Source organism: Sphaeramia orbicularis, chromosome 10, assembly GCF_902148855.1.
Source record: "Sphaeramia orbicularis chromosome 10, fSphaOr1.1, whole genome shotgun sequence".
Classification (NCBI taxonomy): Eukaryota; Metazoa; Chordata; class Actinopteri; order Kurtiformes; family Apogonidae; genus Sphaeramia; species Sphaeramia orbicularis.
In genome coordinates, this window is record NC_043966.1 from 29,630,549 (window position 1) to 29,649,077 (window position 18,529).

The window sequence follows — 18,529 nt, forward strand, 5'->3', positions numbered from 1 at the left end:
TTAGTGTCATCTCTTTTGATATATGTGCTCCATATCTTAGTATTGTTATTAAAAAAATCTGAATCTCAGACATTTATATGGTAAAGAAATCAAAGATTTGGGGGGGCTTCCTAACTTTTTCACGTGACTATGTGTGAGGCACGTGTTCTGAAATTGCACAACAGCCAGTTTGTGAAAAGTCATGGTTTTATTTGATCAGTAAATAATCTTGTGCTTAATCGCGTGATTTGGGTATGAATTGTATCATATCGCAAGATGCCACACACATATCTTAATACATCGGATCGGAGATGCTGTATCGAGATGCCTATCGTATCGGCCTTACAACTAAGACTCCCAACCCTAAAGCAGAGTGACATGATCCAGGAAAAACATATTTACTGTCAAGGCTACACTTTCACACTAAAGATGTGAAATGAGATGCTTTAGTCAGTGTGAAAAAGGTATCAGATGCAAACTCACCTTTACATCAGGCACCTTCATGCGGGTTCCCTCCTTGCCAACAAAGATATCATCTATATCCACCAGCAAGTAGCGCTCTAGGGACAGTGAGAGTCTCTTTCCCGTCAGAAAGGCCACAGCATCCACAAACACCAGCTTGTGCAGCCAGAAGACCAGGTTGTTGCCAAACAGGACCCTCTGAATACCGTCATGAAGCCCGAGGTCCTGCACCACTGAAGGGAGCAGGGCAGCGTTCTGCCCCATCGAGGCGACACTCTCAGCTGACTGGGTCTTAGCCAGCAACACGGGTTCGTACGTAGAGTGGTTGGACTGGAACACGGTCCAGTCGTCTCCAGGGAGCGGACCTGGCAGGGGCTGCCCAGATCGAGTGATAAAGAGAAGGGGGGACTTGGGGTTGACTGTGCAGTCCTTCAGACCCAAATTGGAGTGAAGAAACAGGGGGAAGCCTTTCAGCTGTGCACTGAGCAGACTGTTTTCATTGGCCTAATCAAAACAGAGACAGAGAGTAATCACACAGATTCATCATACACTGGAATGATGAAGACAGAAATGTATTGGATATAATTCCCCAATTTCTCCAATCATGTGCGAAATAAGGAATGTCAGGCCTACTCAAACGTGAAGGCAGGAGACAGCTCCTACCTGCTATGCTCAATCTGCAATGCTGCAAGATTGCAGTCAAAATGAATAACCTCCTGCTGTGTGCCGAGGCTGAGGGATCCGTGATTATTCATTTAGATTTACCCTCCTCAAGTTGCCATTCTCCAATTCTGTCACATCTCTACTGCTGCAGATACACAAGTCCTACTCTCTCCTGCACTTTTACTTTGTAGGCTTCATCTTAAAATGTTACCACCATGTGTGAGTGGGCGTTGGACACAGCATTAATAAAGTTAACACTGACCTGATATGTGTGATGTCCACATGGTGGGCACAGATATTTGCCCATCATGTCTTTTAGAGATTTACCTTTTTTTTCTTTTTTTTTTTTTAAATAGAGTTATAAACTGAATTTGTTCACGTTTCAGACTGCTGGTCAGAAACTGTGGTTTGACATTTTGTGGTAATTTGTTTCCATAGACCAAACTCTAAGTAATGTTAAGAATTTATATTTTATTAAACTAAAATGTCAGTTTGAGCTTCAGTAACCTGCAGTCCACACTTAATATAAAAAAAAAAAAAAAGCTTTTTTTACAAAAAAAAAATAAAGTTTGATTACAACAATAACCAATCTTTTTTTTCCCTCCAGAAACACAAAATAATATTCAATAGAGATTCCTTAATATTGGAGGATGAGGCCCAGGGCATGTTACGTCTTTGTCATGCTTATATTTCAATTTAAGGCGTTCAGTGTGATATGATTATATACATCATATAAATGTGAGGAAATGAGGCACAGAATGAGTTAATTCTGAACAAGAGGGCTCCAAGCAGCCAAGACAAAATGAGGAGTTTGTACTAGGTTTGGGTCATATGACGGCACATGAAGTGTGATGGAAGAATTCTGTCCAAAAGTAGTATTTTGTCTGCAGGAGATATCACTTAGTCCCTCTGCTATATTTTGCCCTTTATTTTAATGCACTTTTATGGTTCTTACTGAGCCATTATGCTGATACAGATATCTGTGTTAAATTAAAACTGGCTGGGAATATTGGCCATGATGGAATATGCGTCCTCTTTGGAAAGCTTTGGGTCAGAGAGCAGATGAACTGTTGTGTGTCCACATCATTGGGATGCACACATCGGCTCTTCATCTCCTCCCTATAGACAGTAAATCCCGCCAGACTTTTCTAACCTTCACCTACACCGCCTAGCATCACTGCACCACCCTCCATGCCTCCCCATCTCTTTCTATATTCTTTCCATGGCTCAGAGACGGTGATTAAAACCATAAGACCTGAAAACTGGCCTTGGGCAAACAGGCTCAGCTAGGGATTACTGGGAGAGGAAGAGAGAGAGAGGAAAAGAGATATAGAGGATGAAATAGTTAGAGAGGCTGAGGATTGGATAGCTAGAAGTAAAACAGAAGGAGAGAAAACAAAGGAGAAGAAACAAGGGACTGTGAAAGAGGAGTGAAGCGGGCCAGATTGCAGAATAAAGAAAAACAAGAGACTGAGAGAACATAAGAGTAACAGTGCAGTGGGACTGAGTGATATTGAACCAGGCAGGTCTTTCCAACCCTGTGAATCCTATCTCCTTAGAGACGGTGGAGACAGATGGACAGGGCAGAAGGTGTGAGTGAGAGGAAGGAGGGGAGGAGGAGGGGGGAACAGAGGGAGTGTTGTGTTGTCCTAACCTTGAAGAAGCCAATGATGCCCACTCCATATTCCACACAGTATTTGTCCAGCAGCTCTCTGTTCCAGGCATCCAAGTTGACATACTTGAGAATGTTCTCATAAATCACCAGTGTGAAACGCCCCCTCTCCTTGTCCGTCAGTGTGGGCATGTCTCCCTTACCGGGAGAGATCTCAGTCCTGTACCGAAACCGGCCAGACTCCAAGATGGCCACAATCTCCTGACCCAGCTGCGAATACTGGCTTTCCACAAACACCAGAACCACTGGATCTGTCCTGGTTCCTCCGGGATCCACCCCGGGGCCCCCTGAGACGCTCCGCAAAGGTAGCAGCCGCGATGGAGTGACCCTCTGGTCATCAGAGTCAGCAGATGCCCCCTCGGACCCAGAAGTGCCCCTCCTGATGGCTCCAGCTCCCGCTTGACGCCATAGAGGAAGTAGGCAGAGATGAAGACGCTGATGGTGCAAAAGAGGAAGAGGAGGAGGAGGGAGGTCTGCAGGGGGAGGAGACGGACCAGCCGACGGAGGCGTGTCACACATCCCAGCATCGTCTCAGACCACACCACTCCGCCCCACTGGCCCAGCAACACGCCTTGGGGACAGTCTCTCTCTGTGCAGTTAGAAAATATCAAGTATGGACTATTCACAACAAAGTCAGTCTTGTTATCAAGTGAAATACAAACGACATCAGGGTAGCAGCTGCAGCAGCTACTGGAGAAAGAAATGAGACGGTCTCACGTTGGCTCTCCCTCATTTTGCAGTGCTGCTTATGTCACCATGGCAAAGAAATGGGGGGCCTTGGACCACTGGTACACACTTATACCTCAGAGGGAGGGCTGGCAGGCCGAGTCACTGGTGGAGAAAGATGATGGAAGACTCCATCACCTGTCCATCATGCAAACCTGCCAACCATGTCCCAGCTTGATTTTGCGCCACTCTTTTGATTGGAGGATGATCTCTTGAGGAAACTAAGGTCACACAGGTCATCTCAGCTGCACCATTCCCTCAGGACAGAATCTCCTGACCTAGAAAAACAGCAACACAGAAAAATACAGTTATAATCAGAAACTTCAGCTCCTATGGAACAAATGACACATTGCGTTCTTTTGTTGTGTAGGCTTATCACTGTGTGGGTGATATGTGTATATTCCCCATGCCAACTAGCCAAAAGTTCACTCCAAAGTATTCTCTCCTTGCATTCACCTACACAAAGTAAGAGCTGCCAATTTCCCCCCTACACACACACACACCTAACCCCTGTATGCACAAATGTACACACACACACACACACTTGCTCATGCAGCTTCCACGCAATCAATAGTCAGAATGTGAGTGACAACAAAGCCTCGGGGTAAGCCAATACCCAATTCAGTCCAGTAGGACTGTGCAACTGCATACAAGTGAAGCCATCACCCGCGGGGACACTCGCCTTCTATTTCCTTCAAATTCACACGACACCGAAACTAAAATGGAGTGCAGGAGAAAGAAGAAAAACAAAAGGAGAGAAAGGGAGCAAACAAAGGCAGAGTAAAGGATGACGATGACCAACGGAGCTGGCAACAATAGGATCCTAGTTGGGTCCCCTTACCGTATTTATGACACATCCACCTAACTCTGCAAACCTATCATAATACAAGAGCCCTTTAGTCAATTTCCATCAAGCTAAGTGTGAGCAGTACAAATTCAGAGTCTAGGAACAGTGTGAACTAGTCCCTTACAAAAACATCATTTCTCCATTTAGAGACCCAGCAGAGTCAAGAGACAGACCATCATTACCTTTGCATGGAAATACTCCGTCCATTAAACTGGAGAGCTATCGAGGTGCACATGCACACAAAGCCTTTATAAAACCCTAGACACCACATTAGTGTAGAGTCGCAACCATCTCAACCCAAAGACATTAAACAGTGCCCACCAAACCCATCAAGACTCATCAGACTCAAATTAGACATAAAATAGATTTGATCACGCCATCAAAGGGTTTATTAGGAACACTATAAAACAAGGTTTAATTAAAGGTGAGTAACATTAAAAATACAAGAGTGGCCATACTTTGCACAGCATACTGAATCCTATAGACGACCATCATCCATCTGACAGCATTACAGTGGATACATTATTGACAGTGAAGCCTAACAGTGGATTATTTAACAGCATTCCATATAGGTAATCCTTTTATTATTCAAGTACATACTATAGTACGTGGGGAAAAGTTGGGTCTCTATAGTGTCACTTTAATGTAATCATGGTCAACATTCTGGCGAGTAGCTCTGCCCCCACCAGCCTCTGAGCTAAGCTTAACGGGACGCTTAATTCTCCCTGTGAGCACAATGCAAAAGATCACCCTTCTTTTTCTCTGAGTCGTGTCCAAGTTTCTTCCTCACAGGCAGACAGAGTCTAATGTAAAGAGAGGCCATGAAAAAAACAGTAGGCGTTGAGCGAATATATCGCAGTGAACAGATGAAAAAACAACAGGCCTGCTCGCTTGAAGACCCCCCCCCCCCCCCCAGGACTCTGTTTGTTTGTTTCTGAAGGAGCCACAGTTCGTGCCACAGCACATCCAAGTATGATTAACCACAGGAAGTGACTGCTGTTGAAAACACTGACGCAGAAAAGAAGAAAAGAAAAGGACTTTTAACCTGACACCCAGGCCTGTTTTTTGGCGTTTTGGACAAAAGGGGCTTGCGTCGCCACTTGTAGAATCAACCTGCTACCATGAGTCTTCTTATCACCGAATTCTGCTGAATTGTTGACAAGTAGCTCTTTTTGCCTGCTGACTTCTAAATTAGTCGTTTCAACACTACTAAAATCATTCCATGATCATAACTTTTACACATTCCTGCTGCCACCGTTTAAGATTCTGTGTGAGAGGTAACTACAACACAACTGAGGTGTTAAAGTTCACACATTTCAGGCAGAGAAAACTGGTACCATAGTTTGTTTCTTGATAAATTTATTTAAAAACCTTATGTGATTTTGCATTCATTGGTCCTACTGTGGTGTATGAAAAAAAAGTCTTTATAAATGGAGGCAGAATGCATATGTAAACATTTACCCTGCCAAGCTCAGCTCTTTAAGAAAACAGCTATTTTAAAGTAATTTTCTGTTGATGATTAATCAGAGTGGAGGACATGTTATCTTTGGCCAATGTCCGCAGGGAGACAATACGCTCTGCATGGATACTAATGATACTGTTGACATGGTTTGAGAGCAGATTAAATGGTGACACAACACAAACAAATATGGGCGCAGAAGGACCTGACTTCTTGCCCAATTCGCACCAGTGATGACCGCCTCCTAATGTTGACCTTCAGTCGGTGATACAGAGAGTTATAACTGAAGGACGGAATGTGGGGGAGAGAGTGAGACTGAGAAAGGGAGGGAGATGCCTTTAGAGTAGTCAGAAGAGGGAAATAAAAGGGAATGAAGTTACCAGGGGTAGAGATCAATACAGTTTTCAGCAAAGCACAAATAATGGGCTTTTACAAGAATTTATTCTGTTAATATATATATATATATATATATTTTTTAATTATTTTTATTCAGGGAAGTGAAAAAAAAAGTCAAATAACTGGCACTCCTCTTCAGTGAGTGTGGTGGGTTTATATGCTCCACATGTTTGTATTGATGTGACAGGAAATCTGCAATGTGTGATAACATTTCTAAATGCTGTGATGACATACGACTTGGAATAAGTATTAATGTGTGCATATTAGCTGTGAGCGTCTGTGTTGGTAGCAGAAAACTTTCCTTTATCATGCCAAGGTATTTACCAACTACATCTTCCTTGGTCTTCTGTCCTTCATCAGTGATTAAACTTGCTAACCCTGCAGTCCTGATTATCTGGGACTTGATGTGATTACAATATAGGCAGTGTGGTATCTTGTAGTTTATAACACCAAGTGTCTCTTATTTTCCTACTGTACCTGTAATATGTGAAGCAGACTGATCAGGAGGTCGTTGCCTTTGGCAGTGTCCTTACATGATGGTTCACCTACACCAGTGCTCACTGCTCTGTTAACCTAAGTGTCTCTGGAGAGGAAGAGCGCTATTTTTACCTGTGCTATCAATTTTAGGTTTAGAGTCCCATCCTCCTTAGTAACTGTTGCTATGCACATCAAACTTTGACACCAAGTGCATCATGTCATTGTTATTTCTGAGGGGAAAGAAAAAAAAAAAAGATTAGATCGATAGATCGATAGATCGATAGATAGATAGAGTTAATTTGACCTATGGAAAGTCTAAGCAACAGACTCGAGATTTTGTTGATATTATTTTTCTGTCCACATCCCCTCCAGTATTTCAGGACTACTATAGAAATTTAACATCATTCCCTTGACAATATGGCTGATCATTTAGCTCCCCTCTAAGATCAATGGTCAGTAATGAACCTCCTAAATGTACGTATGCAAATAACATAGTCACTAACATTTAGCTATTGAATGACTTTTGGCTTCAGAAATTACAGCCTCTTCTAACTCTAGAGGATATCTGCTGTCAGACTAACAGGTTCCATTCCAGGTATATAAGCATTTATTTAAAACATATAAATTAATAACTGTACTAACTTTCCATTAAATTATGTTTTTAATGTTAAAGATGGGGAAAGAAAGAAAATAACTACATTGAAACAGCATTTAATAATTCAATAACAACATTTAATAACAAAAATTGTATTAATAATTGAGTCATGATACACTCAATGACAGTCATCTCCAGCACACAGTGACTCTGAATAGCTCTGGTAACACATTTTGGGCAGTTTGTCCAAGTAGAGTTACCGTCGCACATGTGCAAATGTGCGGTAGTGACAGGCAGCAGAACCAACCCATAAAGATGGAAGACACTACCACAGCAACCACTGTTCCGTGGTATAAAACCTTAACATTTTAAATTCAAGACTTTAATATGCATAGCCTAAAGTGTAGGCCTATTATGGATTTTTTGTGGTGGTGCGCCACATCAAAACCTTACGAGCGGAAACACTGTGTTAAGAATGGCAGTGTACCGTTTCTAGTTGATAAATAGACATTAATCATTGGCACACCTGAAGTGACTATATATATATATATATATATATATATATATATATATATATATATATATATATATATATATATATATATATATATAGAATATAAAGGTTAATGCGCTTCCCCAAAACACCTCCTGTTTTTAGTTATGGTTACTAATGTAGGACTGAACAGTGGACATTTTATGGAAAGGCTTGTTGTGTAATGTTCAACTATTTCTTTTTAATAATCAAATATCAGTATTATTTTGTACATGTTTGTTTCAACATTTTACATAATTTTACAGTGTTTGTGATTATTATAATACCCAACCGAAAAACACTTGCATATCAAAATGACACAATAAATTGTTATGTCAAATACAAAATGCTGTACCATCTAAAAAATGCAGATGCTGGACTCTATGCTTATCCTTAGAAGCTACAGTAGTGAGGATCAGGCCAGCTAAATCCAGTACAATACATTAAGCTGTAATGGAGATGAGGATACAGCTGAATAGAATAATGGCTAATGGATCTCAAATGTCCGCACGCCCATCTCACCTAATGTGTCTTCCACTTTATGCACTATGTATACCTTAGAAGAAGCCAAGATTCAACCACAAACCACCTCCTTCATCCAAAATAATAGATGCAAAAATGCAGAGGAGGTAGAAAAGAGAACATGAATATTTTATGTTTGGAAGAAGCTGATGAGCGCTGGTATAGCCAACAGACATATCCATAAGGTAAAAAGCAGCCAAAAGGTGCACAGAGACCACAGTATTTCAATCTGCCAAAGAGTGTCAGAGCCTTAACTCATGCATAAAGGAAAGGCAGATGGAGACTAATGCATAACTGAAAGCCAACCTTTACATTCTCAATGACAGAAATATCTCACCTTGAATATGCGCTCTGTACCTGCACGTGTACGAAAAGTGTTGCTAAACAGAGGTAGCAGATAGACCAGGGAAGAGGAAAAGGTGAAGGACAAAAGCAGTGGGATGGATGTGGTGATCAACAACCAAACCTTGTGGAAATGGAATCAGACTGGTTGTGAGATGTGAGTGAGAAATACACCCCTATGGCAACGATCAATCTCAAGGCATTGAATACATCAATTAAAATATGCCCGTCATTATTTTCCAGCAGCTGAATGATGGTGACAGAATGAAGTGGTGGTGAAAACAATAGCAGGTGACAACAGGGAGAACAGACTAATGCATCTCCTCAGGGTGGGTGGTCACTCAAACCTGCTCTCTCTACATCATGGGAAGCAGGCCAGAGCCATACTGCTAGATTAATGAGAGACGGCGAGGAGCCTGGCCCTCAGCTGGAACAACTCTCTGGATAAACAACACTAAGGTTGGCCATATGTAGTCTCACACATCCTGCTCCCCCTTTTCCTCCACCTCTCGCCATCCCTGGCACTGCTGTTGCACTTCTTTTAAAGTGTGAATAAGACTAAAGTATCCCTGGGTGTGTGAGGGTCTCAGTACATTAACACTGTCAGGCCGTGTTGGACTAGCTGTAGGTGATCCCTTCGACAAATAAACTTTTAAAGCAGCTAAACCTCAGAGCCCCTCAGGAGCTTAAAGTGCCCCTTCTCCCCCTTGTTGCCCCTCTCCCAAAGCTGTCCCCTCGCTGCTGACTGACAGAAATAAACGATGACCCTCTGTGTCCCTGGCAACCGCAATTTCTCCATGGAAACAGCACAGTTACGTTGTCCTGAAAGGCAATTGCATGGAAACTGTTTAGAAGGAAATAGCGAGAGAGGGTAATCAATAGGACAATTATCAAAAGGCTGCTGTTATTGTCACTTTTCAGTCTTTGTGTATTATGTGTCTGGATCACAGCAGAGAAAGACTCCAGAGACTCATTAAAACATCTGCAAACACCCGCTATCTCACAACAAAGCATTTAGTGTGTTTTCAATCCCAGCCAAATTTGTCTGAGTTTTTGTGCTAACACTTAAGCAATCACAAGACAAGTTTGGTCTGAATGTCTGAATTTTGTAGCAGGGCAGGGGTCAAGGTTAAATGGGTAAGAATAACGCCAGTGTAATCCCTAATCTGTAATCCAGTTAATCTCGACACTGCAAACAGTACCAAATGTGCTTATGCAAGGTCTGTAACTGTGCAAGATGCCTCAAAGGGATTAAGAAAGGAGATACAATAGAGTGAGGATGGTGGAGATTCAATACTGACAGAAGAGCAGTGAAAATGCAACATGCCAGTGGTTCTGTCTTGTCTCTCAGCCCACTCAGGGATGTTCCATTTAGACATCTTTAATTAAAAGCAGAGGTGATAAGAATCTACTCCAAGGGCCGAGGTGAACTCTTTGCATTGCCACGGAGCAGTGAACACTACAATTTTTGCATTTCCATTGAACTTTCTACCCTTTCTTACAGGAGATTAAACTTCAAAAAGCACAAATTCTTATCTGCCTTCTGAAGCCCTTCTTAAGCACTGAACATGTAGAAACAGCGCACATTTAAACAGCTTACATTTACAAAGCCAGAGTCATAGGTTTCTCGTCTTAAGCCAGCCTTGGCATTCATCAATATAGAATCAATCAAACTCAAATGTGAATTCCATTTTATGCATGCTTTGTGGCTGGTGAGATTCAAGGCTTAGGCCGTGAAATAACGTGGAACACTGTGCCATCTTCTCACTCCAGCTTCCGCCTCCCACCCTTCAGCCAATCTGAATGCACAAGCAGGCAGTTTCAATCTAGCTGCAACACTTACACCGACACATCCTCTCCCTCTGTCTCATCAATTCATTTCATGCCACTGCGTGAAGGACAGAGGACTCGGGAGGGAAATGTAGTTTTGCCTTCTAATTCTCCAGAAAGTGACTTTCAGACCATTTCCCCTACCAAACCATGCGGCTGAATTATCACATCATTTTTCAGTACCTCAATTTACTGTCCCCAAGACTGAGGCAATTTCACAGAAGAAAAATGCCTTTCCTCAATTCGCCTGTGCCCCTCCAATTACATCTCAAGGCCCTACTTGAAGACCTCGATCCCGGCGCTGTCGTAATTGAAATGATTGCAATGTTATTCGCTGACGCCGTAATGGGACAAAGAGGCAGAGACTCATCTTCAAATCCAGACAAGGGAATGTAATTACGAACAGAATAGTAAGACAACAAAAGTGGGTTCAATGACAATTTGGGAGAATTGGGCTCATTTCTGTACCTCTACTGTACTGGATGGAGACCCAAAGGTAGATCCCACCCTTCTCCCATTAGAGGGATTGTGTCATGTCTCATCAACACAGATATCCTCCTCCATGAAGATAACCTGAGCAGTCACAGGCATAATGGCGTGATTACACATTCATATTATGTGGGGACGATTAGGACCAAGATGAATAAAAACATGGAAGGGGAGAATAAAATATACATGGCACTCTCAGAGTCTATTTCATCTCAGGCAGGCTCCCAAACCTCCCATCTTCTTCAGATCTGGGATCTCAAGCACCAACTATAGGGACACAGGGGGGATCTGAGAGCAGCAGGAAGTGTAAAATGGATTACCTCACAGTGGGAAAAGCAGTGTGGTTGAGCTGTGGGAGCCCTGGGAAAACTGTGGCTAGGTGAAAACGAAGTGGGAAGGATCATTAGAAAACGGTGAAGCTGAGATGTGAAATGGAGACTTTCCACATCGGCATTACTCCCCTGGGCAGCCCGTAGAACGACAAGACTGGAACCAACACTTTCATCAATAGCCTTGATCACCTTCACGCGGCAAATAAAAACCACTACCACCACACACATACACTCTACTGCTGATAACCACCAGCAGCTCACTACCACACTATATCTATTTATAGCCACTCTGTGCCCCATTTACAGGCATGGGGACACTGGATCTGTACAATAAACAACAGATGAGAACATAGAAGACATCATTTGTATACTGCAAGCCTTTATTAGCAGCTGGGAGGTAGTGAAGGGCAACAATGCTCAAGGACGGCAGAGAGGAGAGATATAGAAAATATAACTGCACATCTGTAGCTGCAGATGAGCTCCATTAAAAACAGGAAAATAAATGTTTGCCGTGTGCAGATTATTCAACAGCCAAGGTGTTGTGTGTGTGTGAATTGACTGCAATCTCACTGACATGGCTGCACGGTAAACATATTAATCAGATACTGAGAGAATGGACTGATTAAGTCAACAAGAAAGAAATAATTGACCCCACTATGGAGTCTTTGCATACTATTGCATCTTTGAGTGGCATGGCAGACTATTAGCCTGTAGCCACAGCAGGTGAAATCCTACAGCATGTGCCTGAGCAATACATAATTTTCTTTATTCGTCTTTTTTGATGGTTTGACATCATGCATATGGATGTCCTGCAGGGTTGAAATTATTCCGATGACATGTTTATGTGCGGAAATTATAGGAAGGAGATGAAGCGGTGAACAACCCACTCCCTGTACACTTGCAAGGAAGGGGAACCTCAGTCTATTGGATTTCTGCAGGGAGAAATAGGCTTGTAGTGCCTCGGACAGCCAGCACAAGGCACAGGGAGGTGGTGGCAGAAGGAGGAAAGGGTTGGTCATTTATCATTTTTGTCAGTCCTGGTAGAAAAGGGAGGTGGGGTAGAGGGGCTTTCATATAAATTGAGTGTAGGTGGAATCAATGTGGCGTTGTTGGTGAGAGCGGGGAGGGGTGAGAGAGCCAGATCAATGCTGGTGGGAGTGACTGTTTGTTCCCATTGTTTATCTACTGTCATCTCAGGACGCTGCTGAAGGACAAGGGAGCATGGCGGGTAGCGCAATGTCTCCATTGGGACAGAGGACTCATAATGGGTCTCCTCTTATACAAACAATAGACATCACTCCGAGGTGAAAGTCACACTGCTCGTGGGTAAGACACGCCTGTGCGTGTGACTGAGTGTGGGAGTCTGGGGGTTCGCAGTGGAAGGGGCGAGTGGAGATAACAGTAGTCGTCGTTGTGGTTTCATGCTGCAGGGTCTGCCGATCAAATCAAGCGCCAATTCAGTTGAGAAAACCCTTCCACAGCTCCACAGAATCTCTTACTAAAGCAAAACCGTTTTATTAAGACTTTTACACCTGCAGCCGAACAGCAATAACAGGTCTGCTGACCTGAAGTGAACCAGAGATGCCATCAAACAACTATGCTCATGATGACCGCAGACAAATAAAAGAAAACGACCAAGCTAATAATAAAATCCCCAAGCATGCTGTAACACAGGCTGTGGCACACACATAAACAATATAAATGTCTAATCTACTCAATCAATCTGTGAGAGGTGGGCCAAAGCGGCAAGGCAGAGGATGCATCTTGGACTGTAATAGGGTAAGTAGAATACCTGCTCATGATATGATGAGCTAGATTCAAGAGGCTACATAGTGAATTTCAGGTATTAATATTCCCAGGAGAGCCCTGCCTCTACCCTCCTCTTTCCTTTTACCCCCCCCCCCCCCCCCCCCCCCCACACACACACACACACACACACACACTTCCTCTTCCATCTTCCCTTCTTTCATGTCCAGATAAGAAACGGCCTGCACTGATCTGACTGTGATTCGCGCAGCAGAAATGTGTTCCCATGGGAATATCACGGTGCAGAAGAATAGCTGACACAAGAGATGAGATTGTGTTGCGCTGCCCATATTTTTGCCTCCAAGATCAAACAGATAGGATTTTTCCTCCTGCATGAAAACAAGCTCAAAATCATCATCCAGCTTTCAAAGCATAATCAGGAACAACCGATAAATGGGTGGAAGTGGAAATTCAACTAGAGGTCTGTATACAGTATGTTTTACATAAACAAACAGCTCACACTTGACACATGCGCCTATCAAGGTAATTGTAGCTACTAAATATGCGAAAATTACAACTGCAGAGAAATACCCAACACAATCATTGGCTTATCGCAATAATGATAATTACACTCCCACTTGTAGCCCCAGTCATGAATCCTATTACAAATCCTGTGTGTGTTTTTTAAACCGAGTCTCTGCTTTAGCTCGTCTGTTCTGTTATATTTTGTGCCTCGGCTAAAGCCTTAAAAATGAAACCAGTTGAATTCCTCAAATATCCTCTCTTGGATTATTTCTTTGCTGTTTTATGAGATTCATTCAACTGAAAAAACACAAGAATACATTTCCATAAATTAATCAGAATTAAGCAGAAGATGGTATTTCAATTCCCTACCCATGTCCTTGATGGGCAGACGATAATTGTAATAACTGATATTGAATCATGGTCATAAAAATAGCCGTAACTGACTGACAAGGTTTAGACAGCACTTCACCAGCGTAGCCTCCTCTCAGAAATATTGTAATAAGTAATTAAATACGGAGGCTTTCGTGACCAGAAATTTGTCCAAATCTAAATCATGAGGATAAAACGGTTGTTCTAGACCAGGGTTTCCAAAAATTATCAACTCAACGAATAAAAGAGGAAATTTGTTGTCGCATTAGGACCTAAACCTAACATCAACATTTTAACACTGTTCCATGTTCAGTTCAATGCTGAATAAATCCACATTGAACAGAATATCAGAATATGAGTCATAACCGCTGAAATAACAGAATAACAGCAGTCACTTCTGATATTGGCAGGGAGAGTTAACAGTGAGAGACATACTAGTCACAAGAGACACACAAAGCAATTCAATCATACAAAACAAGCACACAACTAATTTACTTTTCCAATGTCTTTTGAAAGTCTCTTGAAATGAAGTCATCTACCCAGTTTGTACAGTACCTTTAAATACACTCCATCCTCTGTTCTGAATTTCAGCTGGCTTTGGTGACGGCAATTTTTATTGTCTCTTCCTCATATTTTTGTTTCAACATCATGCGATCTTACTTGCAGCCTGAGAGCAATCATGTTTTTGGGTTCGGGTTCATGAGAAGGGAAAATAGCACAGCATCTGAGCTGAACACACCCATGTGGCAAAAAAAAAAAAAAAAAAAAAAAAAAAAAAAGAATGCTCTTCTATTTAATTTAGGAAGATTAATTCACATATCAGGACATTGTTATGCATTTTACTCAGCTAATTGGCGCCCCAGTAAAAATGAGTCCACGACCCAGTTTGGATGACCCCGAGTTTGGGAAAGGCAGCGCTAGATAAATACAGAAAAAGCGGAAGCAAGACACTGAATTATTAGAGAAGGCAGACATTTAAAAAAGGACTAAATCTGGCACAGCTGCAGGCCACCGAAAGAAGGCTGTGGCAGCATGAAGAAGCTACAGGGTTTCTCAGCTGAGAGATGGTAGACACTGTGCATTCAACAACTGTTGCCTGGGTGATTCACTAGTTGCAGTTTTATGGCAGACTGGAAAAGAGAAAGTTGCCAGTGTTTAAAAAAAAAAAAAAAAAACTGACATGACATCTCAGCTTGTGTTTGCCAAGAGGCATGTGGGAGAATCTCAGACAAAGTATGTTCTACAAAGTGATGAGACCAACATTAAGCTTTTTGGCTTAACGTTACGTTTGGTGTAAGCCAAAACATGATACATCCCTACAAACTCATCACCACCACTGTAACGCCAAGTAGTTCTGGTCTACGCTGGGAGGAAAAGAAAATAAAAGCAGAAAACCTGCAGTGACATCTAGAATTATTTATTTTGCAAGCAGAAATCCAACTGCTCACAGGTTGTAGCTCCTTAAATGCGAGCATTCGAGGGGTGGATTGCCGGTTGAAATACATAACCTTTTCTAGGGCTAGGTGATATTGAAAAAAATCATATCATGATAATTTTTTTCATATGCAACGTTATTGATATCTATCATGACACAAATCTGATCACTATTTTTGTCAAGCTTTTTTTCCCCCATTACTCATACGTTAGTTGTGAAGACATCAGAAGGTTATTTTTGATTTAAAAATTATTTTCTGTCAGAGGTTGAATATGACAGATGTGCCGAAGAACATTATACAACTGTTTCAGATCAATAGAACAGGTACATATACTTAAAACTAAACTAAATGTCTGACCAGCATGTAAAAGCTTTCAAGTTTTAAAAGAGAACACAAATAAAACAGACCATCTTCACCAAACAATACTGGGGGTTTATACATGGGGGTGCATTCCTTAAAAGCTGTAACTGGCGTAAAACCAAAAGTGAAACTTAAGGAAAAGGTGAGTGTTTGCATTCTTCTCACAGGCTACATGTATTTGTTCGGTACACCTCTGTATTGTATTGAAGGCCTCGAACCAAAACGCTTTGCCCCCTACTTTTTGAGTAACCCGGTCGCACGAGTTCTCAATCACATTTTCTCCTGAGGGAACACCCATTACCTCCCACTTCAGCCCAAACAGTGTGTGTGCTGCGGCTGCTTTTATGCCTGTGCTGTGCGTGTCAGTCTAACTTGACGTGGCTCTAGCGTGATTGGTTCGGTGCGGTGCTACTTAATTATGATTGGCTGTTCTTATGTTTGTCAAAACGTGATCGAATGAATTCTATCAAAACTGTATCGAGCATGTCTCATATTTCTATCAAGGAGAAGTTATTTCGCGATATATATCATTAGCCTATTGTTTTATCACCCAGCCCTAACATTTCCATATACTTTTTTTTAAACAACTGACAATTAATTATGGAAAAAACAGCCTTAAAACTTCTTTACCTAATCATAATTGTATGAGATGTTTTTAAAAACCATTATAACATATAAGGGAAGGTTATTCCCTTATTATTTTTTCCTGGCAGTGTACCTGTCTGGTCTACTTTATGTGCTCCCTTCTTGTTCCTTAACATAAACACCTCTGCCATTGTTCACCCTGATCTGTTATGTAGTTTTACATTGTCCTTGCTTTGAGAATCTATGGATTTCAGCTGCTCACTCGGCCGCTCTACCTAACACGGGCCAAACTGCCTTCCCTTCCTGCACTCTGGTCCTGGACCAGAGGGTGAGGCATGTGTGGGTGTCACAGAGCTGACAGGTCTATCTGGGTTCTGTCTACTGTGCTGCTCTTCCCATTTCCCCTCTTCACTGCCGTCTCTACAGCTGCTGTGTATTGTACCGTGACACCATAAGTACACACACACACACACACACACACACACACACACACACGGGTATCATGTTTACAGAGGGGGGAAGCTGGAGCCTGTGCACAGGGTCAAGCCCTCACAGTGCATGCATGCATGGTGCCCAGGAACACACAACACTTTGAAATCTAAACAATATTTCATTTTTTTCCTTTAGTGATGGAAACAGGCCAAGAAAGTGGCAGAGTGAGGGAGACGGTGAGAAAGAAGGGTGAATGTGTATTTATGTGGGAAGAGAGCTATGCTTTTCCCTGTCAGTTCAAGGAAAACCTGTCAGAGTTATGGATTAAATGCCACTGTGCAGTCCCATATACACGAACACACACTCGCTGACAGTTTAATGATGTGTATATGTATGCGTGTGTGTGTGTGTGTGCTTGTGTGTGTATGTTGCAGGGTGTTGGGCTATGAGCTTAGGCACACCCGATGTGAAAAGCAGACCGTCACATATTGTGTTAGCCATGTGAAATCTTAAATCTGTCTCCTGCCGCCCATCCATAACGGACCAGCAGCTGCCAAACTCAATGTGGTTCAGGCACACGCCGTCACCATAAACCCTATGTAGCACATTTCTCATTTGTTGCGCCTCTCAACCATTTGCTCTCCTGAGCACACAAACAGCCGTCCCCACTCTTTTGCACACATACATCACACAATAACTTTAGCGCACACAGGGATACACACTCCTACAAACAGTCTGGTAGAGTGTTTTTCCTCCTGCTGATTGTAACAGGTGTGGTGACGGGAAGTGGGGGTAGGAAGCGGTAAGCTGATCCAGCCATGAAGACCCACTCCTTCACTCCTGCCAAAACATCCCCAGTCCCTCTGCTATCCTTCACCTCCTGAAGGGAAATTTCCAATCAGTCCTGCAGATCAATACACCCTAGCCTCAGGATATGAGGCTCTAAAGCTAACTAGAAGCACTTAAGCAGAGGAGAATCTGTATTGATTACAATGGGTTAATGAGACCTTATGTGCTGGCTACGCTTTTTTTGAGATTGGGAATGCGTGACTCAGTCAGCTAATTGATACAAATTGGTAACAAGCTTCTAACCTGGGCTGAGATTTGATAAAGTATTATACGGTGTATACTCACGATGACACTTCACAATGCATACAAAGGTGAAGTAAGGTTGAGTGAAGTAATGATAATCTCTTAAGATGCTCAATCAGATGAGAGCACAGTGCCACATTGAATCAGTGCAGACTGGAGTAGCCGACCAGAAAAAAAATGCAAAATGGTAAATCTTTTATCTGCACTGCAAGTGAAAATACTGAGGACTACGATAAGGTTCAGAATGCCATGACATCTTTGCTCCAATATCAATAATTCAGCACTGCCTTTTCTAACCCTTTAATTATACATCAGTGTTAGAATAACAATAGATGGGAGGCTCACTGTGTTCCGTCTTTACAAAGGCCGTGACAATGAAACCGGATGGAGAAACTTTAGCCCTTAGGTAGATGATGGAAGAAGAAGGAAGCAAAAAGGCCTTCAGGCTGCTTTCCCCTTCTGTCGACCTGTCATTTATGATGTGTCCGCCTCACCCACTGTGTGATCAGAGATCAAAGGGTTAACTGAAACTGTGGCCTATAGCCCTTTGCCTACATTATTCAACAGCTTGTTACAACAGCCTGCTCCCTGATCTCACACATAGGGAGTCAGGGCTGAAACTCCGGGGAGGGTACACCGGGGACAAATAGCCGGATTAAGA

The 18,529-nt window shown here is 42.4% G+C and overlaps 1 protein-coding gene across 1 annotated transcript in view; it reads right to left on the bottom strand.

The window, feature by feature from the left end:
- ndst1a (N-deacetylase/N-sulfotransferase (heparan glucosaminyl) 1a) overlaps positions 1 to 18,529 on the bottom strand; it is a 49,001-nt gene that overhangs the window by 11,656 nt on the left and 18,816 nt on the right. The window contains 3 exon segments of the mRNA XM_030145974.1: positions 463 to 945; positions 2,759 to 3,139; positions 3,142 to 3,780. Coding sequence (XP_030001834.1) covers positions 463 to 945; positions 2,759 to 3,139; positions 3,142 to 3,303 — 1,026 coding nt within the window. The 5' untranslated portion in view covers positions 3,304 to 3,780.